This window comes from Pongo pygmaeus, chromosome 2 (assembly GCF_028885625.2).
Source record: "Pongo pygmaeus isolate AG05252 chromosome 2, NHGRI_mPonPyg2-v2.0_pri, whole genome shotgun sequence".
Classification (NCBI taxonomy): domain Eukaryota; kingdom Metazoa; phylum Chordata; class Mammalia; order Primates; family Hominidae; genus Pongo; species Pongo pygmaeus.
In genome coordinates, this window is record NC_085930.1 from 84,350,856 (window position 1) to 84,374,325 (window position 23,470).

Here is a 23,470-nt window from a genome sequence, read left to right on the forward strand (position 1 = left end):
ATGCTAGTATTTTAATATGAGAACATGTATGTGTTCTCATTCTTTGTTTTTGACTTAGATATGGCAGTTTTCTGTTCAAATGTTTTTTGGTTACTTATGTGTCACTGAATTAAGTTTTCAGTAATCTTTCTAGCTACATATTGACACATAAGTTTTATTATAAAACCATACGGAATAAATTTGTAAGCTCTACCTGAAAAGTTACAGATGTAGCTTACAATTTTGAAAGTGAAGGAACTAAAATTTAGCACCATATAGGTGCTATAATAATTCTCAAAGTAGCATTGTAAGAAGGTGACTCTCTCCATCTGAGAGCTGAATAAATAGTTTTAGATGGTTTAGGTAGGTCATTTAGCCAAAGCTGTACAATTAGAAGTCTTGGAACTGTAATTGTACCGCTAATTTCAACCCGAATCTGACCCAAATCTCCTCTGCAGACTACTTAGCTGTTTGAAAGTACTTGAGTTACTTAGTACTACTTGTGTACACGACTAAATTGTTAGTTTTAACATGCAAATTTTTATTGTAGTTAGATAAAATTATTGGAAGATGATTATGACTTCTTAAGGGGTTCAATCTGATTTTTTAAAAGAAAAATAATTCTTTTTTGCGGAGTTCCTTGCAGTGGGGTAAAATATTCAAATATGGGAGGCAGGCATATAAGGTAAATAATCACAGCAGGGAGGGTGTAATAAGATGAGTGATAGGGGTCTGTGGCAAACTGGAGTGAGTGAAAATTATTTGGTGACCACTCTAGCTCACTATTCCCATGCTTGGTATTCATATTTTTCAAAAGCAGCTGGAAATCCACATTTTTGAATGAAATCTGGCTTTTAGATAGGATTTTGTCTTTAACTTGGGCCCAAACCAAATATAGCTGTAGACTGGATTAGGAAGGCCACCAATTTAAGGTATTTTCCCATGTCCAAATGTTTGAAGAGAAGGCACACAGAAAAGGTTATATTTTAAGTAATATGCACAGTGCACATTGTTAGGATAACAGCTTTAGTGCTTCCTAGGTGTCTTAGTCCATTTGGACTGCTGTAACAAATTGCCATAAACTGGGTGGCTTATAAGCAGCAGCAATTTGTTTCTTAACAGTTCTAGAGGCTGAGAAGTTCAAGATAAGGAGCCGGCAGATTTGGTGTCTGGTGAGGGCTGCTATTCTGGCTTAGAGTTGGTGCCTTCTTGCTGTGAGCTCCCTTGGGGCTCTCTTATAAGGGCACTAATCCCATTCCTGAGGGCTCCATCCTCATCATCTAATCGTCTCCTAAAGGCTCCCCTTAATACTGTCCCATTGGAGATTAGGTTTCAACATAGGAATTTGCGCAGGGGACACCGACAGACCACAGTATTAAGGGTATTTTGACTGCAGCAATGAGTTTACTACTATTTTGAGAGAGAGGTTGTGCCTTATGCACCATGTATTCCACGGGTTGGACACAGTGTTCATACGTGATCCTGTCTTTTAGGCAAGCCCAAACAAGTGTTTCTCCTTATAATACCAAGTTAATACAGAGTTTATTAAATATTTGAGACAAAGGGCTAAGAGAAGTGTGAGGCCCAAATTTCCCTTTGCAGTTATTGCTGGCAAGGTGCAAGCTTTTAGCACGTGAACTATTTTCCTGGAAAGCACACACATGAAAACTTGAATATTCCTTCCGGGGAAATCGACCTCTTGGTAGCCATAGCTTCCCATTCGCTAAGAACGGCTGTAAGCACGAAATCGGTATCAATAGAAACCCTTCCGCGTTCCTCGGTAACTAACGGCAACCCTGCGCTCCCGGACGTGACGTCAACGTTCTTGTCTTCTGTTCTTCCGTCTGTCGACCGAACTCTGGGCTCGTAGATTTGGTTGCTGTGTACGTGGAAGAAGCAGGCGCATGCGCACACGGGCCCCTTCGTCTCAGCTGTGCGGGAACGGCCGAGGGTAACATCACAGGCTTGCGGGAGGCTGTCGGGGTCATGGCCACACGCTGACAGAAACAGCCGAGTGGAAAAGGGGAGCGAAGCCGTTCCTCTGCACCCTTCGCCAGGCCTGAGGCCTTCCCGCTTGGTGCTGCCGCCGCCACTGCCGGCTGAGGAGGGGCGATGAGTTGGTTCAACGCCTCCCAGCTCTCCAGCTTCGCTAAGCAGGCCCTGTCCCAGGCCCAGAAGTCCATTGACAGGGTTCTGGACATCCAGGAAGAGGAGCCGAGCATCTGGGCCGAGACCATTCCGTATGGAGAGCCGGGTAAGAGACAGAGGAGCGGGGTTGCTGGCTCCCGGAGGCTGCTGTTCTCTTGATGCAGGCAGGTTAAGTGGTGTAGAGAGGGGTCTTTCCTTGCTGAGAGAGTTTTCGGGAAGTAATTTCTCCCCGGCCCGTTCCCTAATGCTGCTGCAGCCTCCAAGTCGGTCTTTGCCGTTTTCCTGAGAGAAAACCCAACTCCAGGTTCCCCCTTGTCTTTGGTCCTGGGTGCGAGGCTTGTGGACTTCGATGACAGGGGACTTGGTTGGTTGGTCTTGCCCTCAAGCTCTCCCTCGACGCAGCTTCCAAGCACAACCTTCCCGAACCTGAACCTCGAATTGCTTCGCGTGTCGGGCACTATTGGGATCCAAGATCTGAAGTACGTAAATCATCAGGGAAGGGAAGAACAATCGCTAACATTCAGTGAACATTTCGCTCTTGGTAGCGCGTAATGTGGTTTTATGTTGTTGTTGAGACGGAGTCTCACTCCGTCGCCCAGGCTGGAGTGCAGTGGCGCGATCTCGGCTCACTGCAACCTCCGCCTCCCAGGTTCTAGCGATTCTCCTGCCCCAGCCTCCCGAGTAGCTGGGATTACAGGCGCCCACCACCACGCCCGGCTAATTTTTGTATTTTTAGTAGGTACGGAGTTTCACTATGTTGGCCAGGCTGGTCGAACTCCTGACTTAAGGCGATCCACCCGCCTCAGCCTCCTAAAGTGGTGGGATTACAGGCGCGGAGCCTGTAGTGTGCTTTTTTATGGCCTTCTCATCTTCAGAACAACTCCCAGAGAGAGCTTGGTTTATATCCGTGTTTTACATAAGAGGAAAATTAGGCCCAGAATGGCCAAGTAACTTGCTCTAGGTCACACGGCGGATGAGGATTAGAATGTGCCGGAGGTATTACCCGGGGAATGTGTGACCCAAGATTTCTGGATTGTATCACATTTTACTTCTGAATAGCCAGGGCCCTCTTTGCAGTTTCATTGAGCATAATCTTTCAGGGATCTTCATTCAGTTGCTTTTGACTCTTAAGTCTAAGGAACAGTTCAGCATTTGATGTGTGGGGTAAAGATTTGCAGGTGTTGGGGGATGTGAACCTTTGTCTGAAAAAGGAAAAGAGATGTACTTGACTACTCCTTTCTGGTTTCTATTCTTAATTTTACATCATTGAAAAGTCAGGACCTAAATTTGAGGAACCTCAGTTTAAGATATTTTGGTCCATGTGTGTATGTCATGATCCTCTTTACTTTTTACAAGATGTCATATAACCTTGCTGGAGTAACTCTGTTTTTTCATATGTGCCCCAGTTAATTAGAATTACTAAACTTTAGATAAGATAGAATATAGGTTTTATATATAAGGATATTTGTTTTCGGAAAATGACCATAGTCTTCAGAATGGTATAATTTAGATGGATGCCAGATAACCCTGGGATTATATAAAGTATTCTCCGAGAGGCAAAATTAATTCCTGTCATCTTTTGAATGTATTTAAATTAATCAGACATAATCTTGGTTGTTCATTTGCATATTTAATTTTGATTTTCTCTGGTTTGGATATTGTGCAAATAGATGTGTAGAACTATGCCTCCAAACTGAAGTTTTCTACATACTTTTCATCCTAACTGCCTTTGAAGTCATATATATATTTACATATATATATATATTTGGTTTTTTTTTTTGAGACACAGTCTCACTCTGTCATCCAGGCTGGAGTGCAGTGACGCCATCTCTGTTCACTGCAGATTCTGTCTCCTGGGCTCAAGTGATTCTCCTGCCTCAACCTCCCGAGTAGCTGGGATTACAGGCTTGCGCCACCACTCCTGGCTAATTTTTGTAATTTTAGTAGAGACAGGGTTTTACCACGTTGGCCAGGCTAGTCTTGAACTCCTGACTTCCGGTGGTCCACCCGCCTCGGCCTCCCAAAGTGCTGAGATTACAAGCGTGAGCCACTGCGCCTGGCCTGAAGTCATATTAGAGGATAGATTCTACTATAAGGCTTGATAGTTTTTAGAAGCTTTTAGTTACTTGTGCTCTCTCCACCAACTTCTAATTGTGAATATTTTGTGAATATTTTGTTCAGCCACATTTTAATTTGAAAAAGAAAACATTTTTAAAGAAATGCTTTAAATACTTTAACGAATATACCATTTTTAAGATCCAGATTATGCCATTTTTAAAAATCAGGATTTTAGTAGTAGCTATTTGTATGACTGATATGATAATTACCTTTTTCCCCAAGAAAATAGTCATTTTCTTTGTAGTGCTTTTTTAAAAACCCTAGTGTCAACCACCTCTATGTCAAAGAGCAATAGTTCTTAAAAAAACACACATTTCTGAAATTTATAATGACCTTGTAATTTCTGACATAATTTAGAATTTGAGAACAAAACTTCCTCTTAGAGTGGGCTTGGAGAGTGGGATTTAGAGAATCAGCCTGTGATTAAGTGGATGAAAATGAATTTATCCTCTAGAACTTACCATTCCCATCAGTTTAATATGATCTTCGGGAAAGAACATTTGTCACCAATATCTTGGTTTGAGGCTTTTGTTGTTTTGTTTGTTTTCGAGACAGGTTCTCGATCTGTCACCCAGGCTGGAGTGCAGTGGTTCGATCATGGCTCACTGCAGCTTCCACCTCCTGGGCTCAGACGATCCTCCCACCTCAGCCTCCTGAGTAGCTGGGACCACATATGTGGGCCACCAGGCCCAGCTAATTAAAAAAATTTTTTTGTAGGGACAGGGGTCTCACTACGTTGCCCAGGCTTGTCTCGAACTCCTGGACTCAAATGACTCTTCTAGTGTTGGGATTATAGGTGTGAACCTCCATACCCACTAAGTTCAGTTTTTGAGTGTTGCCCTTTGTCTAGCTCATAACTATATTACTGATATTACAAGTAAAAATTAATATGAAACTGACTGAATAGGTAGGGTCATTTTTCTGTGACTGCACATGGCCCTACCTATTCAGTTAGTTCCATATTAGTTTATTTCATATTGATAAGTAAAGCCTGTTATTATGAGATGAATCATAGGTATCTTGGACTTACTGTGGGTTATAAAACATATACTGTTACTTCCTTAATTTGTTGTAGGGAGGAATAACATACTCGCATCTGGTAGTCCAGGCCAGGCCCAGTCTTTTGTCTGTGCTCCTCCTTCCTCTCAGGTGGACCCTCACCAGTTTTCTTCTTTAAGTCCCAGTATTAACTTGGAAACTACTTAATGATGTAGTAAGCAAGGAGTTTAGCAGGTGCAAATTACAGGTATTTCATAGGGTATTTTTTTCTAAATTTATATTTATACTGATTTATAATGATGATTGAAATATTAATGTAACATATGTGTTCTTTTTTAATATTTACTTTTTTGTCAAAGGAATAAGTTCCCCTGTCAGTGGAGGATGGGATACTTCAACCTGGGGGTTGAAATCAAACACTGAACCTCAGAGTCCACCAATAGCCTCTCCTAAAGCAATCACAAAGCCAGTTCGGAGGACTGTGGTCGATGAATCTGAAAATTTCTTCAGTGCCTTTCTCTCGCCAACTGATGTCCAGACCATTCAGAAGAGTCCAGTGGTATCAAAACCTCCAGCAAAATCACAACGACCAGAAGAAGAAGTGAAAAGCAGCTTACATGAATCCTTGCACATTGGACAGTCAAGAATTCCTGAAACAACTGAGTCACAAGTAAAAGACTCTTCTTTGTGTGTTTCAGGGGAAACTCTGGCAGCAGGTACTTCATCACCTAAAACTGAAGGCAAGCATGAAGAAACTGTTAATAAAGAATCGGATATGAAGGTGCCAACTGTAAGTTTGAAAGTATCTGAAAGTGTAATTGATGTGAAAACGACTACGGAAAGTATATCTAATATGTCTACACAGTCTCTCACAGCAGAAACAAAGGACATAGCTTTAGAACCTAAGGAACAAAAACATGAAGACAGGCAGAGCAATACACCTTCTCCTCCTGTTAGTACCTTTTCATCAGGTACTTCTACCACCAGTGATATTGAAGTTTTAGATCATGAAAGTGTAATAAGTGAGAGCTCAGCGAGCTCGAGACAAGAGACTACAGATTCAAAATCAAGTCTTCACTTGATGCAGACATCTTTTCAGCTTCTCTCTGCATCTGCTTGTCCTGAATATAATCGTTTAGATGATTTCCAAAAACTCACTGAGAGTTGCTGTTCATCTGATGCTTTTGAAAGAATAGACTCATTTAGTGTACAGTCATTAGATAGCCGGAGTGTAAGTGAAATCAATTCAGATGATGAATTGTCAGGCAAGGGATATGCTTTAGTGCCTATTATAGTTAATTCTTCAACTCCAAAGTCTAAAACAGTTGAATCTGCTGAAGGAAAATCTGAAGAAGTAAATGAAACATTAGTTATACCCACTGAGGAAGCAGAAATGGAAGAAAGTGGACGAAGTGCAACTCCTGTTAACTGTGAACAGCCTGATATCTTGGTTTCTTCTACACCAATAAATGAAGGACAGACTGTGTTAGACAAGGTGGCTGAGCAGTGTGAACCTGCTGAAAGTCAGCCAGAAGCACTTTCTGAGAAGGAAGATGTTTGCAAGGTAACTCTAGTAAGTGGAAGAGATTTTTAGATGTGCTTTTCGGAGATTAAATCATTTGTTTTAAAAAATATTTTCATTGATGCGTAATAATTTATACAGATTTAAAAACACAGACATTTTGCCATTTCTGTGTAGCATTAAGTACCTTGAAGTTGAACAATTATTAATATAATTTGAAATTTCTCCAAGGCAATTATGGTAGAATAAGTTGATACTTCAATATAGTTAAGCATGAAAGTTTTCATTTTACATCTTTATTTTTGAGTCCTTATCACTTCAAAATTCTGTTATGCTTATTAGTATGTCAATTTGCAAAGGAATATTTTCTTACATTAACATGTATCTTCACCTCCTTTGCAGATAGATGTGCCAAAAAAACTAAATGTTTTGGTTTTTCTTGTATCAGAATTTGTTTTTGCATGTTTACATTATTTGTAGCAAATATTAAATGATAATTTAAGATTTTAATTATTGGTGCTTTTCTGTTATTAGTATTTTCATTCATATATAAGGAGTATATATCCTTATATTGCTTCAATTTGTTTTCTGCTTATGTTATTTTTGAAATCTATTGATAACTATATTTCACATGAACGAGAAAGAGAAATGTCTAAGGAACAAAAGCATTGCTTAGGAGTGACAGATTGCTTCTACCTAATACATGTGAAAGGAAAGTGATAAAAATTCTTTAAGTCCTAGTTTTGGTTTTTACTGTGATTTTTAGATATACAAATTGAGTTGGATCTGGTATCTTTTAATAGACTTCTGAGATGTAGGATGTCTTGAAGAAATGTCCTGTAAGTGCCATGTATTGAATTACTTAATTTTTTTAAAAAGTGCCAGATTCTGTTAATCAGGTTAAATATTCACAAACAAAATGCTGTGCAATAATATTTCAATTAGTAATAGCTATATACTGTAAGATATATAATAGGAGTTTGAATTCTTAGAAACCAGCACTAATTACTATCAGATGTTTTTGAATTTCAGTGTATTTAAGAAGGTAAGTGATTTCTAAGTTCATCTAAACCAAACTCAGGTAAGACTTTATTTTTTTGAGTCCAAAAAGGAGCCCTTCCTACTCTTTTTATACTCAAGTTTATCACCATTTGAGCAGGACTAAGGAATTAGACATTCCAAGCATTACTTTTGTTTAGCTTTATACTGATACATTATGGAGATTTAAAAATTCTTATGGGTTTTCTAAAATTACTTTTAGTGTGGATGGATGTATGTATGAATGAGACAGAGTCTCTCTCTATTGTCCAGGCTAGCGTGCAGTGGTGCGATCGCAGCTCACAGGGTCTCTCTCTGTTGCTCAGGCTGGTGTGCAGTGGTGCGATCATGGCTCACGGCAGCCTTGACCTCCTGGGCTCAAGCAGTCTTCCCACCTAATCCGCTCTAGTAGCTGGGACCATAGGCTCGCACCACGCCTGGCTATTTTTTTGATTTTTAGTAGAGATGAGGTCTCGCTATGCTGCCAGGCTGGTCTTGAACTCCTGGGCTCAAGCAGTCCTCCCATCTTGGCCTCCCAAAGTGCTGGGATTATAAGCATGAACCCGTGTCCAGCCCTACTTTTATTTTATTTTATTTATTTATTTTTTGAGATGGAGTCTCGCCCTGTCGCCCAGGCTAGTCTGCCTCCCAGGTTCAAGTGATTCTCCTGCCTCAGCCTCCCAAGTAGCTGGGACTACAGACGTGTGCTACCATGCCCGGCTAATTTTTGCATTTTTTGTACAGATGGGGTTTCACCATGTTGGTCAGGCTGGTCTTGAACTCCTGACCTCAAGTGATCTGCCCTCCTCAGCCTACCAAAGTGCTGGGATTACAGGCATGAGCCACCATGCCCGGCCTCTACTTTTATTTATTTATTTATTTATTTTTATTTTTTGAGATGGAGTTTTGCTCTTGTCACCCAGGCTGGAGTGCAAGATCATTGCATGATCTTGGCTCACTGCAACCTCCACCTCCTGGGTTCAAGTGATTCTCCAGCCTCAGCCTCCTGAGTAGCTGGGATTACAGGTGCCTGCCACCATGCCCAGCTAATTTTTGTATTTTCAGTAGAGACTGGGTTTCACCATGTTGGCCAGGCTGCTCTCAAATTCCTGACCTCAGGTGATCCACCCACCTCGGCCTCCCAAAGTGCTGGGATTACAGGCGTGAGCCACTGCTCCCGGCCTACTTTTATTTTTTAAATGCAATATATCATATTTTAAAAAGGGTATGTGTTTCGGGTAAAGAATAATACAGAAAACAGACCCTTGTGTATCCACAACCTAGCTAAGATATAGAGGCTTTAAATTTCCTCTTTGACCTCTTTTGATTGCATCCATCTCCCTTCTTCTTTTGGTGTATATGCACATTATTCCAGATTTTTGCTATTACCAGGAAGTTGCATTAAGTATTCTTATACATGTCGCCTAGTGCATTTATGCAAGAATTTTCTCCTCTAAGTTATACCTAAAAGTGAAATTTTCTATATCAAAGAGTATGTAGATCCCCAACTAGATATTGCCTAATTGTTTTCTCAAGTGGTTTCTCAGCTTAGACTCCCACTAGCTATTTGGTTGTACTTACTTTTACTCTCCTATCAGCTGCCTAAGAGTTCTTGTTCTGGATCTTCTGTGTTCCTAATACTGTTCTTGATTGTTTTTATGAGATAGAGCTATTTTCTTTGTTAGTGATACACCTGCATGTAAAAATGGTCTTTTTTAAAGCTAAGTGTTCTGACTTTTATGTATTCGCCTTATCCAGACAGTTGAATTTCTGAATGAAAAGCTGGAAAAAAGGGAAGCTCAGTTATTATCTCTTAGTAAGGAAAAAGCACTTCTAGAAGAAGCTTTTGATAACCTAAAAGAGTAAGTATTCTGCAAATGTGAATAATGTTACACATTTTCTGGAAGCCTGTATACTTTGTACATATTTAAGAATGTTTTTGAAATTAAAATGTTTTGTAATTTTATCATTATTGAAAGTTGTATAGCTTTCAATTATAAACCTAAAGATTACTTTTCTCTTCTAATTGTCTTTACCCTTTGCCATTGAAGAGAGTCATTTTGCAAAAACTGGAAAACTCTTTCCTTTCGTTTTTAGTCTTTTAGTATTAGAGATTTAAAACATGTATTTAAAGAAACACAGTTTTGCTATAAGGAGCTGATTGGGAAAATGTGACACAAGAAGATTCAGAATTGAAACATTGTATTTACTTTTCTCTTATTTTTGCATGTCAGATATTGGTGACGTTTTCTCTTTCTAACAGGTTTTCTTTGAGATGTTTTAAAATAAATTTAACAAGGGAAATTTCCTTTTTTTTTTTTTTTTAAAGTTAATAGGCCTAAAACTGTTCTGTTTTAGTAAGATATATGTCAGAGAAAAGTTATCTTCCTTTTGAGAATTGAACTCATGTATACCTTTGGGATATATAAACACCATCCTCATTCTCAAATATTATTTTAAATTTAGTGAAATGTTCAGAGTGAAAGAAGAAAGCAGTAGCATTTCTTCCTTGAAAGATGAGTTTACTCAAAGAATTGCAGAAGCAGAAAAGAAAGTTCAACTAGCCTGCAAAGAGAGAGATGCTGCTAAAAAGGTAAGTGAAATTTAAAGTAATATTAATTAAACTCTATAGAGACAGATTTTTGAGGAGTGCATTCATCATATTTTGATATTGGAAAAAAGAGAAGTAAGGTGAAAAGGATATCATCTATTAACATTTAAATTGTAGATTTTTGGCCAGGTGTGGTGGCTCATGCCTATAATCTCAGTACATTGGGAGGATGAAGTGGGTGGATCACTTGAGCCCAGGAGTTAGAGAGCAGCCTGGGTAACATGGTGAGACCCTGCCTCTACTAAAAAATACATAAAGTTAGCTGGTTATGCTGCTGTGCGCCTGTGGTCACAGCTACTCAGGAGGCCGAGGAGGGTGGATCGCTTGAGCCCAGGAGTTCAAGACCAGCCTGGGCAACATGGCGAGACCTCATCTCTACAAAAAATACAAAGATTAGCTGGCCATGGTGGTACATGCCTGTGGTCCCAACTACTCAGGAAGCTTAGGTTGGGAGGATCACCTGAGCCTGGGAGGTTGAGGCTGTGGTGAGTCGTGATTGTACCACTGCACTCCAGCCTGGGTAACAGAGTAAGACCCTGTCTCAAAAAATAAAAATAAAAATGAAAAGGAAAGTTAATTTATTCTCATTTATATTTTCATATTAACACTTGCTTGTATATCTGAATTTAGGTTTTGAATATCATTTTCAAAGTTGTTTTCTTAGTCTTAGTTAACCAAGGTAGTAGATTAACTGAACAAAACTTACAGATTCTTATGGCAAATGTGATTATGGACAGCTTCTTTGGATGGGGGAGAAATGAGAACTGTACTTAGAGTGAAAGTAATTCTTTACGGTATTCACAGATTTCTTTTTTATTAGGAAATCAAAAACATAAAAGAAGAACTTGCCACTAGATTAAATAGTAGTGAAACTGCAGACCTTTTGAAAGAGAAAGATGAGCAGATCCGAGGGTTAATGGAAGAAGGTGCGTATAGTATTTGGTTGACTATGAAAAATACTGTAAGAACAGGAAAAGTACTTGCCTCATAACTAGCTGATGCTTCCTAATTAAAAATACTGAAAGCAAGGAGGGTTTGGACGTAAACCATAGAAATAGGTGACAGTTTATGGAAGAATGAGGAGTAAGATATATTGAGACAGAGATATGTGTTTCTAGCTTTTGTTTTTTGGAAGTAAAAAGAAAAGTAAGTCCCTGTAAAATAGACAGAAATTTGTGCTGCCCTAAGAAAACTTTAAACAGGTCTTAAGAGCCTGTCATTTAAACCAAGACATTCAAAGTGTATAATTCTGGGATTTATGTAATATCTGAATACCTAGCTTGGGTACTGTATGATATTGTCTTTTTCTGGCATTTGATAGTGAATTTTTCATTGTATTAATTTTTAAATTATTAAGCACTTTTGTCTCTGAAAAGATTTAAAATAAACAGGGTTGGCTGAGTGCGGTGGCTTATGACTGTAATCTCAGCACTTTGGGAGGCAGAGGTGGGTGGATCATTTAAGGTCAGGAGTTCGAGACCAGCCTGGCCAACATGGTGAAACCCCGTCTCTACTAAAAATATAAAAATTAGCTGGGTGGTGGTGGTGCGTGCCTCTAATCCCAGCTACTCAGGAGGCTGAGGCAGGAGGATTGCTTGAGCCTGGGAGGTGGAGGTTGCAGTGAGCCAAGATCACGCCACTGTACTCCAGCCTGGGCGACAGAGTGAGACTTTGTCTCAAAAAAAAAAAAAATAAATAAATAAATAAAATAAAATTAATAGCATTACAGAAATTAAAGATCTATTCATGAAATAAATCATTACAAATGGATACTGAATTAATTTCTTCATGTAATATCCTGGGAGAGAGGAGGTTTTGGAAGAGGTGGTCAAGTGAATCTCTCTTTTTATTTCTCTTGTTAATTAAAGTTTTTGTAGTTATAAGAGTAGTACTTGCTACTTGTAGAAAGTTTTGAAGTTATAGGAAAGTATATGAGTAAAGAGGAAAAGCAGATTATAATCCAATATTATAAGGAACTATTAATTTTTTCTAGTTTGAATGTATTTTTTTAATGCATTTTTAAACATAGTTAAGATCATATATTTAATTTCCAATCTTCCTTCTCTTACATCTCTCTATGCCATTAGATGCTTTTTATCATTATTGGTGGCTGTATCAAAGTCCATTATAAGGGTATAACATAATATGTTTTACTGTTTCTAATGTTGTACATTTATTTTTATAATGTTAATATTACATTTAGTGGTAGGATGAATGTTTTTGTGCTTAAATCATTGAACTTAAGTGAATTTCCAGAGAAAGTGTAGCGTTTGAGAACAGATGGAAGCAGTCATTTCATTTGAAGGTTAGCTTTACCCAACTTTTTCATTTATTCAACTAATATTTATTGAACAGTTCGTATGTCAGATATTATGTTTGATACAATAATAAATATGACACTCTGTCCTTTAGGGGCTTAGTTTAGTGAGAGGGAAATATAGGAACACATAATTATAAAACACAATTCTAAGCACTAAAATAGAAAAATGAAGGAACTATTGTGTTATAATTATTTTCTCAAGATGTCTTGAAGTCATTAACTGCCTTGCCTTACAATATCAGAGACTGAGGGGAAGGCTAACTGCATGATTTTCTTATTTTAAAAGAATTATTTGAAATATTAATATCAAATGTTACTATTTTGTAATTTAGTAATTTTGTCAGAGAATGAACTGATGTCTTCTTTTGCTTAATGAACCTTTTTACAGAGAAAATAGAGCAATTTCACATGGGAGTATTTTATATTCACAGAGTATTTACATTTCACAAAAGGGTATTACATATTGTTTCCGTGTGCCCCAGAAAATTTTTTTTTTTTTTTTTTGAAACAGAGTCTCACTGGGTTGCCCAGGCTGGAGTACAGTGGTATGATCCCAGCTCACTGCAACCTCCACCTCCCAGGTTCAAGTGATTCTCCTGCCTCAGCCTCCCGAATAGCTGAGAATATAGGTACCCGCCACCACGCCTAGCTAGTTTTTGTATTTTTAGTAGAGATGGGGTTTCACCATGTTGGCCAGGTTGGTCTTGAACTCCTGACCTCTGGTGATCCGTCTGCTTCCCAAAAGTGCTGGGATTACAGGCATGAGCCACTGCACCCAGCCAGTATTTTTAAAACTTAAAGCTAAAGAGCTGTAAAACTCAAAGCTGAAAGCACACTACAATGAATACCTGATTACTTCATCACCTAGATTCATCAGGTGTTAACATCTTGCCACACCTCTTCCATATCTTTCTGCACATACATACACTACCCTTTTGTCAACTCATTTGAAAGGAGGTTACAAATACCATAACGTTCTGCTCCTAAATGCTTCAGTCTACATCTCCCAAGGGCAAGTACATTTTCCTTGACAAGTACATCATAGTCAAACCTAAGAAATCAGCATTAATTCAGAAGTGTAATCCGGCATATATTTTAATATTTATCCTAGTTGTCTCTAAAAGTATCTGTTATAGTTGATCATTTGTTCTGCCCCAGGATCCAAAATTTGCCGACTGCATTTGGTCGTTATGTCCTTTTAGTCTTCCATCAATCTAGGACAGTTCTCTCTTCTTTATGTCTTTGAGGACTCTGTAGAGTCCAGGGCAGTTGTCCCACAGGATGTCCCACCCATGTTTGGGAATTTGTTACTTTCTTCATGATTAGATTTAGATTAGATTTAGTTCAGATTTCTAGTAGGAAATATCTAGGTGATATTGAACACCTACATCACATCAGCAGGCACATATTGTCAGGCTGTACTACAATTGGTGATGCCAAAACTGAATGCTTAGTTAAGGAGTTGACTGCCAGATTTTTCTCTTTAAAATTAGTAGGTGATATAGGAGAGTGATTCTTTAAGACCGTGTCAATATCCAGTTTCCCAACAACCTTTTACCCAATAATTTTAACATTCATTGATGATTCCTGTCCAAATTAGTTGTAACATTGTGGGTTACAAAATTGTGATTTAAAAAAATTCTATTCTTTTATGTTACTGATTAGATAAAACATTCTATTGAGATTTTTAGGGAATAGTTATCATTTGAGTTTATACTTTTTTACCATCACCAGGAGAAAAACTTTCAAAACAGCAGCTGCATAATTCTAACATCATCAAGAAATTAAGAGCTAAAGACAAGGAGAATGAAAATATGGTTGCAAAGCTGAACAAAAAAGTTAAAGAGCTAGAAGAGGAGTTGCAGCATTTGAAACAGGTGAATAGTAATCATAATTCTCTACATATATATTGTTATTACTTCCTGTATGAACAGTTGGCCATGGTTATGGAGCATTTGAAAAGATTTAATGGGGTATATCATGTAAGAAGGATTTTTCAAACAATAGATAAATGATAAGATTTTTCAGCCGAGTGGGGTGGCTCACGTCTGTAATCCCAGCACTTTCGGAGGCTGCGACAGGCAGATCACTTGAGGCCAGGAGTTCGAGACCAGCCCGGCCAACAAGGCGAAACCCTGTCTCTGCTAAAAATATTGCACCAACCTAATACAAAAATTAGCCGGGCGTGGTAGTGCACACCTGTAGTCCCAGCTACTTGGGAGGCTGAGGCACGAAAATTGCCTGAAGCTGGGAGGCAGAGGTTGCAGTGAGCCAGAACATTCCACCCTGGGCAATAGAGAGAGACTTTGTCTCAAAAAAATAAATATTTTTCTCCATATTATAGATTCCTGGAATACAGTTATTTACCATGGTATTATTTCTTGAAAAATACTTTTGTGTGTTTTTATAACATATAGGTCCTTGATGGCAAAGAAGAGGTTGAGAAACAACATAGAGAAAATATTAAAAAACTAAATTCCGTGGTAGAACGCCAAGAGAAAGATCTTGGCTGTCTTCAGGTAGACATGGATGAACTTGAAGAAAAGAACCGAAGTATTCAGGCTGCCCTGGATAGTGCATACAAGTAAGAAAATGAACAAATATGCAACCCATTTAGAATGAATTATCAGAGTAGGATGTTGAAGAAATACTTTTTCTATTATCTGATCACTGGCAACATTTATAAACTCAATCTAATTTTTTAAGAGAACTTACTGATCTTCACAAAGCCAATGCTGCAAAGGATAGTGAGGCACAGGAAGCTGCTCTGAGCCGTGAAATGAAAGCTAAAGAAGAACTTTCTGCAGCATTAGAGAAGGCCCAAGAAGAAGCCCGTCAGCAGCAAGAAACATTAGCCATTCAAGTAAGCAATGGATGATGAATTAGAGTAGTTTTAAAAATATTTGTTTATGCTTCTACAAATTAAACAATTAGCTGGTTTGAATCAAACTTAATGTAGTGGTACATGTGTTAGATTTCAGAGTACTGGATTCTGCTGAATTTAACCAGTTGTGTTTTTTAAAACTGTTAAAGTAATGCTTACGTGATACCAGTATTGTTTAATTTTTTTGAGTTTTAGACCCATTTGAGAGTATTATAAAAGCTAGGAACCCTCTTACAAGAGAAGAGCAAAAATGCACATACATATTGCATATAATTTTGAGAGAATCCATTTAACTCCTGAGCTCATTCATAACATCTGTGGGAGTCCAAGGACCTCAGATGAAGTAGGAAAAACAAAATTTGTGAGGCTTTGTCTTATAAAATCATCAGTTGATGGGCATATGGGTTATTTATACTTTGTGGTTATTATCAATAATGCTGCTTTAAATATCCATGCACAAATTTTTGTGTGAACATATATTTTAAATTCTCCTAGATATATATCCTTAGGTCATATGGTAACTCTATATATTTAACTTTTTGAGGAACTGGCAAACTTTTCCACAGTGGCTGCATTACTTTACATTCCCACCAGCAATAGGTGAGGGTTTCAGTTTCTCCACATCCTTGTCAACATTTATTATGTCTGTTTTTAAAAGTATAGCCTTTTTAGTGTGTGTGAAGTGGTAACTGAGTATGGTGTTGATTTGCATTTTTTTTTTTCAATTTATTTATTTTTTTTTGAGATGGAGTCTCACTCTTGCCAGACTGGAGCGCAGTGGCACGATCTCAGCTCACTGCAACCTCCGCCTCCCGGATTCAAGCGATTCTCCTGCCTTAGCCTCCTGAGTAGCTGGGACTACAGGCAGGTGCTACTATGCCTGGCTAATTTTCTTTTTTTGTGAGACGGAGTTTCGCTCTTGTTGCCCAGGCTGGAGTGCAATGGTGCAATCTCGGCTCATTGCAACCTCCACCTCCCAGGTGCAAGCGATTCTCCTGCTTCAGCCTCCCGAGTAGCTGGGATTACAGGTGCCCGCCACCATGCCTGGCTAATTTTTTGTTTTTTTTAGTAGAGACGAGGTTTCACCATGTTGGCCAGGCTGGTGTCGAACTCCTGACCTCTGGTGATACGCCTGCCTTTGCCTCCCAAAGTGCTTGGATTACAGGCGTGAGCCACCGTGCCCTGCCACCTGGCTAATTTTTTTTTGTATTTTTGGTAGAGACGGGGTTTCATCGTGTTAGCCAGGATGGTCTTAGTCGCCTGACCTCGTGATCCGCCTGCCTTGGCCTCCCAAAGTGCCGGGATTACAGACGTGAGCCACTACGCCCGGCTGATTTGCATTCTCTTAATGACTAATGATGTTGGATGTCTTTTCATTTGCTTATTGGCCATTTATATATCTTCTTGGGAGAAATTTAATAAAATATTCAAATCCTTTACACATTTTTAAATTGGGCTGTTTGTCTTTTTATTGTTATTATGAGTTCTTTGTATAATCTGCATACTAGACCTTTATCAGATATAGGATTTGTCAATATTTTCTGCCTTTCTGTGGGTAGTCTTTCTTTTTCTTGATAGTGTCCTTTGATGCCAAAGTTTTTAATTTTAACAAAGTCTAGCTTATCTGTGTTTTCTTTTGTTATTTGTGCTTTTGGCATCATATTTAAGAAACCATTGCTTAATCCAAGTTTATGCAGATTTTCATCAGTTTTCTTCTAAGAGTTTTGTAGTCTTAGCTCTCACATTTAGGTCTTTTGCATGTGGATATCCAGTTGTTGCTGGACCAGTTGTTGAGAAAACTATTTTTATTGACTCCTATGCCCTTCTGATGTAATTTTAAATTCTGTATATGTAAAACATTTACATGATTCCAAAGTGAGAGCAAAATCTATTCAGACATTTACTTCCAATTTAGCTGCTCCCCATTTCCTCTCTTTGCCTGTAGGTAACCATTTTATTAGAGTTTGGCTTATCTTTTCAGTGTTTCTATTGGCAAAATGCAAGAAAATATATGTATCTATATATTTACATGTTCTGCATACATACACATTCACTTATACACCTATTTCTATCTCCTACATCCTTTTTACATAAATGACAGTTTATTATTCACACTGTTTTATAACTTGTTTTATTTTCTTAGTAAAATATCCTGATGATCACTCTAGTAAAACATAGAGGTTTTTAAAAAATATCTTTTTACAGTTTTATAATACTTCATTAGGTGAAGGATTTTCAGCTCTTTCTTATTGATGGATTATATACCTATTTCTATCTCCTACATCCTTTTTACATAAATGATAGTTTATTATTTATACTGTTTTATAACTTGTTTTATTTACTTAGTAAAATATCCTGATGATCACTCTAGTAAAACAGAGGTTCTTAAAAAATATCTCTTTACAGTTTTATAATACTTTATTAGGTGAAGTATTTTCAGCTATTTCTTATTGATGGATATTTGGGTTATTTTCAGTATTATGCTATTATAAGTCATGCCATGGTCCATATATCCTTTGTGTTTCTGCTACTGTATTACTGGGATAGATAAAATATCAGTAATTTAAATTTAAAATACATTATAATAATAATAATACAGAAAAATTGGGGGAATGGGAGATAGAGCATATATGAGTTACCATGCATAAATCCATCACTTTTTACAAGTACTGTCAGTTTTATGTATTACTGTTTTATTCTGTTTCCATATATGTATTTTTCATAATTGATGTCTTACATATTATTTTATAGTTTTTCCATTTAATAGTATATTAGAAATTTTTTTACATGTTTTATACATTTATTGTAATTTTTAATGGTTATATTCATGTTGTATCAACTTTTGCAAATATAGATTACTAGTGATGGAGATTTAGAATATTTCCAGTTTTGTTTTTGCTAGCTTATTTAATACTGTAGGGAATATCCCTGTGTATTTACATATCTGCTTTCTTAGAGTAAATTCCCAAGACTAGGATGGCCAGGTGAAAGGATGTGGGAAGTTTGATGATTCTTTAAACATATTATAATGTTTTCCAAAAAGGCTATGGTAGTTTATAATGTATGCTCCTGCATATGAGTGGAGCCCCTAGCTTTTATAATCCATATAGCACCTATCACTTTCTGTCTGATGTGGCAAATATTTATGGATGCATTGTCTTTTCTCCAATATTGTATGGTAATGGCTGTGCCTTATACATATTTGTTTGTGTTTCTTTGCCTTAACAGAGTGCTTTTCTAAGTAAACATTGAATATACATACAGTTTTGGAATTGCTTGATGAGTGAGAGATGTGATAATCATATGTAAAAGTTCATTGGAGAGTATGAAATAGTATACATGAACAATGTCGACACAACACAAAATGTGTAGTTAGCAGGAAGTTATAGATAATACCGTACCATTGTTTGTGAATGTATTGTTTCTCCTCCTACAGGTGGGGGACCTTAGGCTTGCATTGCAGCGTACAGAACAAGCAGCTGCCAGAAAGGAGGATTATTTACGCCATGAGATCAGTGAACTTCAGCAGGTACTGTCACAGTTTTCCGAAACACAAATCCAAGAAGTATGTGTTTTTGTAAAAATAAAAGAATTCCTCAGTGGGATAATGTTCATGGAATTGAGAGGATTACTGTCACACTTAGCATTTGCTGAATTTTTGTGGCTCGTGTGAATAAATCAGAATGGGCAACTTAAAAATTATACAAGGAAATTCCTTATTTTGTTTTATAGAAAATAATGTTATGATAGATTTGTTATATGTATTCAGTATTGCTTTTCCATTTGTAATGGCTTATTAGTGATTGTCAGTCTTTGATTACTGTGGGACAGGTAATAGTTCCCGGTTTCTATGCTTCTGTTAATTTTCAGTCATTTATAACACGCAGAGGAAAAGGGAGAGGAAATACAATTTAGATTGATTTTTCTGTTTTTATAAATAGTTAGAAATATTTGGATGAGGAGGCAACTACTAAGAGGTTTGGATGAACTCTTTTTTTAACCTTCAGGTAATTGAAGACTATCTTAGAAACGCTTTTTAAAGAAGCACTTATTTATTTATTTATTTAATTTCTTAATTTTGAGACACAGTCTTGCTCTGTTGCCCAGGCTGGAGTGCAGTGGCACAATCTTGGCTCGCTGCACCCTCTGCCTCCTGGGTTCAAGCAATTCTCCTGCCTCAGCCTCCCGAGTAGCTGGGATTACAGGCGTGCACCATCATGCCCAGCTAATTTTTGTATTTTTAGTACAGATGAGGTTTCACCATGTTGGCCAGGCTGGTCTTGAACTCTTGACCTCAGGTGATCCGCCCACCTCAGCCTCCTAAAGTGTTGGGATTACAGGCATGAGCCACCATGCCTGGCCAAAGAAGCACTTATTTAGATACTGTATTACACAATCTAACTCTATTGGAAGGATTGAACGTTAGAAAAATAATTAAGGGCTGGGCATGGTGGCTCATGCCTATAATCCCAATGCTTTGGGAGGCTGAGGCAGTCAGATTTCCTGAGCTCAGGAGTTCGAGACCAGCCTGAGCAACATGATGAAACCTCGTCTCTATAAAAAAATACAAAAATTAGCCAGGTGTGGTGGCGTGTACCTGTAGTCCCAGCTACTTTGGAGGCTGAGGTGGGAGGATCGCTTGAGCCTAGGAGGTTGAGGCTACAGTAAGCCACGAGTGTGCCACTGCACTCCAGCCTGGGTGACAGAGTGGGACCTCATTTCTAAAATTAATAATAATAATTAAAAAGCAAATTATTTTCTCTTGGAAAAATAATTTTCCAGGAACCTCTCAAAGTTTAGGTTTGCTAGTGTTTTTAATGTTTTTATTGCTGTCATTGGTAATGACTTAAGAATTTCGTGATTCAGAGGCTCCAGGAAGCAGAGAATCGAAACCAGGAACTGAGTCAAAGTGTTTCATCAACAACAAGACCATTGCTTCGACAAATAGAAAATTTGCAAGCAACCCTGGGATCCCAGACATCGTCGTGGGAGAAATTAGAGAAGAATCTTTCTGATAGGCTTGGTAACTGCTTTAGTTTTTATGCTCGATGCAGAAGCTCTTCCATCTTGTTTATAGAATTAGAATAATGGTATGAAATTGAAATTCATTTGATCTGATAGTTACATTTTGTGTCTAATACGTAGATTTTTACATTTTCTCTTTTTCTACATGTATTTTTAATACCTTTATTATGTCTCTTTCAAACCATTTTTTCCCGTTACACAATGGTATCAGATACTGGCTAAAGTACTTCCATGTCATTCTTTCATTCCGTTGTTTTTTTTTTTTTTTTTTTTTTTGAGTTGGAGTCTCACTCTGTCACTCAGGCTGGAGTGCAGTGGCGCGATCTTGGCTCACTGCAAGCTCCGCCTCCCAGGTTCACACAATTCTTCTGCCTCAGCCTCCTGATTAGCTGGGATTACAGGCGTCTGCCACCATGCCTGGCTAATTTTTTGTATTTTTAGTAGAGTGTTGCACTCGATTTTTTTTCTTGTCCATTGCTAAATCTGACCCCTTTGTAGCTTGTCTGCAGTAGTGTAGGAGGTAGAGATCAGATATGATTCTCATCACTGGTAGAATTCCAAGAGCGAAAATAGGTCTAAGGGGAGTCCAGATCGACCTTAGAAGAGAGATACTAGGGAGTCTTAAGATTCCATATTCTGGCAGGGTGCGGTGGCTCACACCTGTAATCCCAGCACTTTGGGAGGCCGAGGCGGGTGGATCACTTGAGGCTAGGAGTTCAAGATCAGCCTGGCCAACATGATGAGACCCCCGTCTCTACCAAAAATACAAAAATTAGCCGGGTGTCATGGTGCACGCCTGTAATCCCAGCTATTTGGGAGGCTGAGGCAAAGAATCACTTGAGCCTGGGAAGCAGAGGCTGCAGTGAGCTGAGACTGCGCCACAGCACTCCAGCCTGGGTGACAGAGCGAGACTCCATCTCAAAAAAAAAAAAAAAGATTTCATATTCTGCTTCTTTACAGTCATGCCCCAGGTTGCCCTTCTGTGATGTTAATAAAAAGAAAAGTATTATTCTAAAATGTTTCTCTTCAAGCACAGACAGGTAGTGTATGTATATTATAGGTATCCCAGAAGCTAGCAAATTCATGAAAAATTCATGTATGCCTTCTACGCCTGACACTAACTGTAATTTGAGAAAGCACAGTGTCGTGATAAAATCAGACCTAAATATGAGTCAGGAGACATGGACTCAGGGTATTTTGTTTTGAATCATCCAGCAAAACAGTGTGGAACAAGTCACTTATATTGTTCCAACTATCTCTGTGCTATTCCTTGTGAATCAGGAGGGGTGAACTAGATTAGTGACTTTCAGATAGTATTCAGTGGACTCTTAGATACCTTTGGGGCTGCTGTGATGGTGAGAGGGAAGCTTGATAAATAAGAGGCTGGGCTTCTCTGGCTGCTTTAATGAAAATAGGGCCTCCTTTGTCTATCTTTTTTAATTGGAGTTCCATGAAAGATTTGGTCTAGAAAAAGATTCATTTACTTAAAAAAATGAACTGAACTAGATAAACCTTCATATATATTTAAATTTATAGGTATAAATGTTAGGTCTGTCATTTATCTCTGACAGCTTTTGAGAGCAATGTGCTATGAAATATGAGACATCTGAAAATGATATCTTTTGAAATAAATATTTAGCAATAAATGAATGCTAGAAACTGGTACTTTTGTGGTTTTTAGACTGAAGTCTACATACCCTCAGCAATGTGTGGTATTGTGCTAGCACATAGGCAAAGCCACAGGACAAACATACCAAGGAATGCTATTAAAAAGACCATAGCTATGCTGTGGAGCAGAGTGTAAAATGTAAAATAGAGGTATTACTAGCTCTACTTTGGTGGAGAAAAAATATGAGAATTCTTACCTAGGTTAAATCTCAGAATCTTACCCATTGCTCTTTTTTTCAATTGAAAATTTTTATTGATATAATGTAGATTCATGTGCAGTTATAAGAAATAATATAGAAAGGTCCTTTGCACACATTGCCTAATATCTCCAAGTATTAAAATCTTACAAAATTAATGTATAATATCACAACCATGGTATTGACATTGATACAATCTACTGATTTTATTCAGATTTCCAAAGTTTTATTGGTACTCATTTGTGTATGTGTGTGTGTGTGTGTGTGTGTGTGTGTGTGTATTAAGTTCTAAACAACTATACCACATATCCATTACCATAGTCAAGATATTGAACAGTTCCAACACTATTGAGTCCTTCCTGTTAGCTTTTTTTTTCTTTTTTTCTTAGCTGAAGATAATCACTCTTAATGTTACCCTTTTGGAAACACACCTACCACTCTCTCAACTCTTCCTCCCTTGTCCCAAATCTCTGGCAATCACTAATCTGTCTTCCATTTCTAAAATTCTGTCATTTCAAAAATGTTACATAAATAAAATTTTACAGTGTATGACATTTTGGGCTTGGCTTTTTTCACTCAGTGTAATTCCCAGGAAGAGGTTCACACAGTTGTTTTTGTATCAGTAGTTTAGACTTTTTATTGCTGAGTGTTATTCCATAGTATATACCATGTTTGTTTAACCATTCACTGCACAAAGGACGTCCAGGCTGATTCCAAGCTCTGGCTATTACAGATAAAGCTAGTGTGAATATTCACGTACAGGTTTTAGTGTGAACCTAAGTTTTCATTTCTCTGGATAAATGCCTAAGTGTGCAATTGCCAGGTCATGTTTAGTGTTTTTAAGAAAATGCCAAACTGTTTACAAAGTGGCTGTATAAGAGTAATCTAGTTTCTTCACATCCTTGCCAACATTTTGTGTCATCCCTGTTTTTTCTTTTAGTTACTCAGACAGCATGTAGTG

General features: G+C 37.9%; 1 protein-coding gene across 4 annotated transcripts in view; it reads left to right on the plus strand.

Annotated features, from left to right (window-relative positions):
* The first annotated feature begins 543 nt into the window (after nucleotides 1-543).
* Nucleotides 544-23,470, plus strand: part of TMF1 (TATA element modulatory factor 1) — a 33,841-nt gene continuing 10,914 nt past the window's right edge. For 2 of the 4 annotated variants that reach the window (XM_054482728.2, XM_054482730.2), the window contains exons 1-10: nucleotides 544-2,233; nucleotides 5,604-6,817; nucleotides 9,563-9,666; nucleotides 10,271-10,397; nucleotides 11,236-11,341; nucleotides 14,470-14,612; nucleotides 15,153-15,319; nucleotides 15,442-15,598; nucleotides 19,056-19,148; nucleotides 20,486-20,642. In XM_054482728.2, coding sequence (XP_054338703.1) covers nucleotides 2,092-2,233; nucleotides 5,604-6,817; nucleotides 9,563-9,666; nucleotides 10,271-10,397; nucleotides 11,236-11,341; nucleotides 14,470-14,612; nucleotides 15,153-15,319; nucleotides 15,442-15,598; nucleotides 19,056-19,148; nucleotides 20,486-20,642 — 2,410 coding nt within the window. In that variant the 5' untranslated portion in view covers nucleotides 544-2,091. The remainder of the gene's footprint in view (nucleotides 2,234-5,603; nucleotides 6,818-9,562; nucleotides 9,667-10,270; nucleotides 10,398-11,235; nucleotides 11,342-14,469; nucleotides 14,613-15,152; nucleotides 15,320-15,441; nucleotides 15,599-19,055; nucleotides 19,149-20,485; nucleotides 20,643-23,470) is intronic. The other 2 variants (XM_054482729.2, XM_054482731.2) reach the window with 1 other exon arrangement.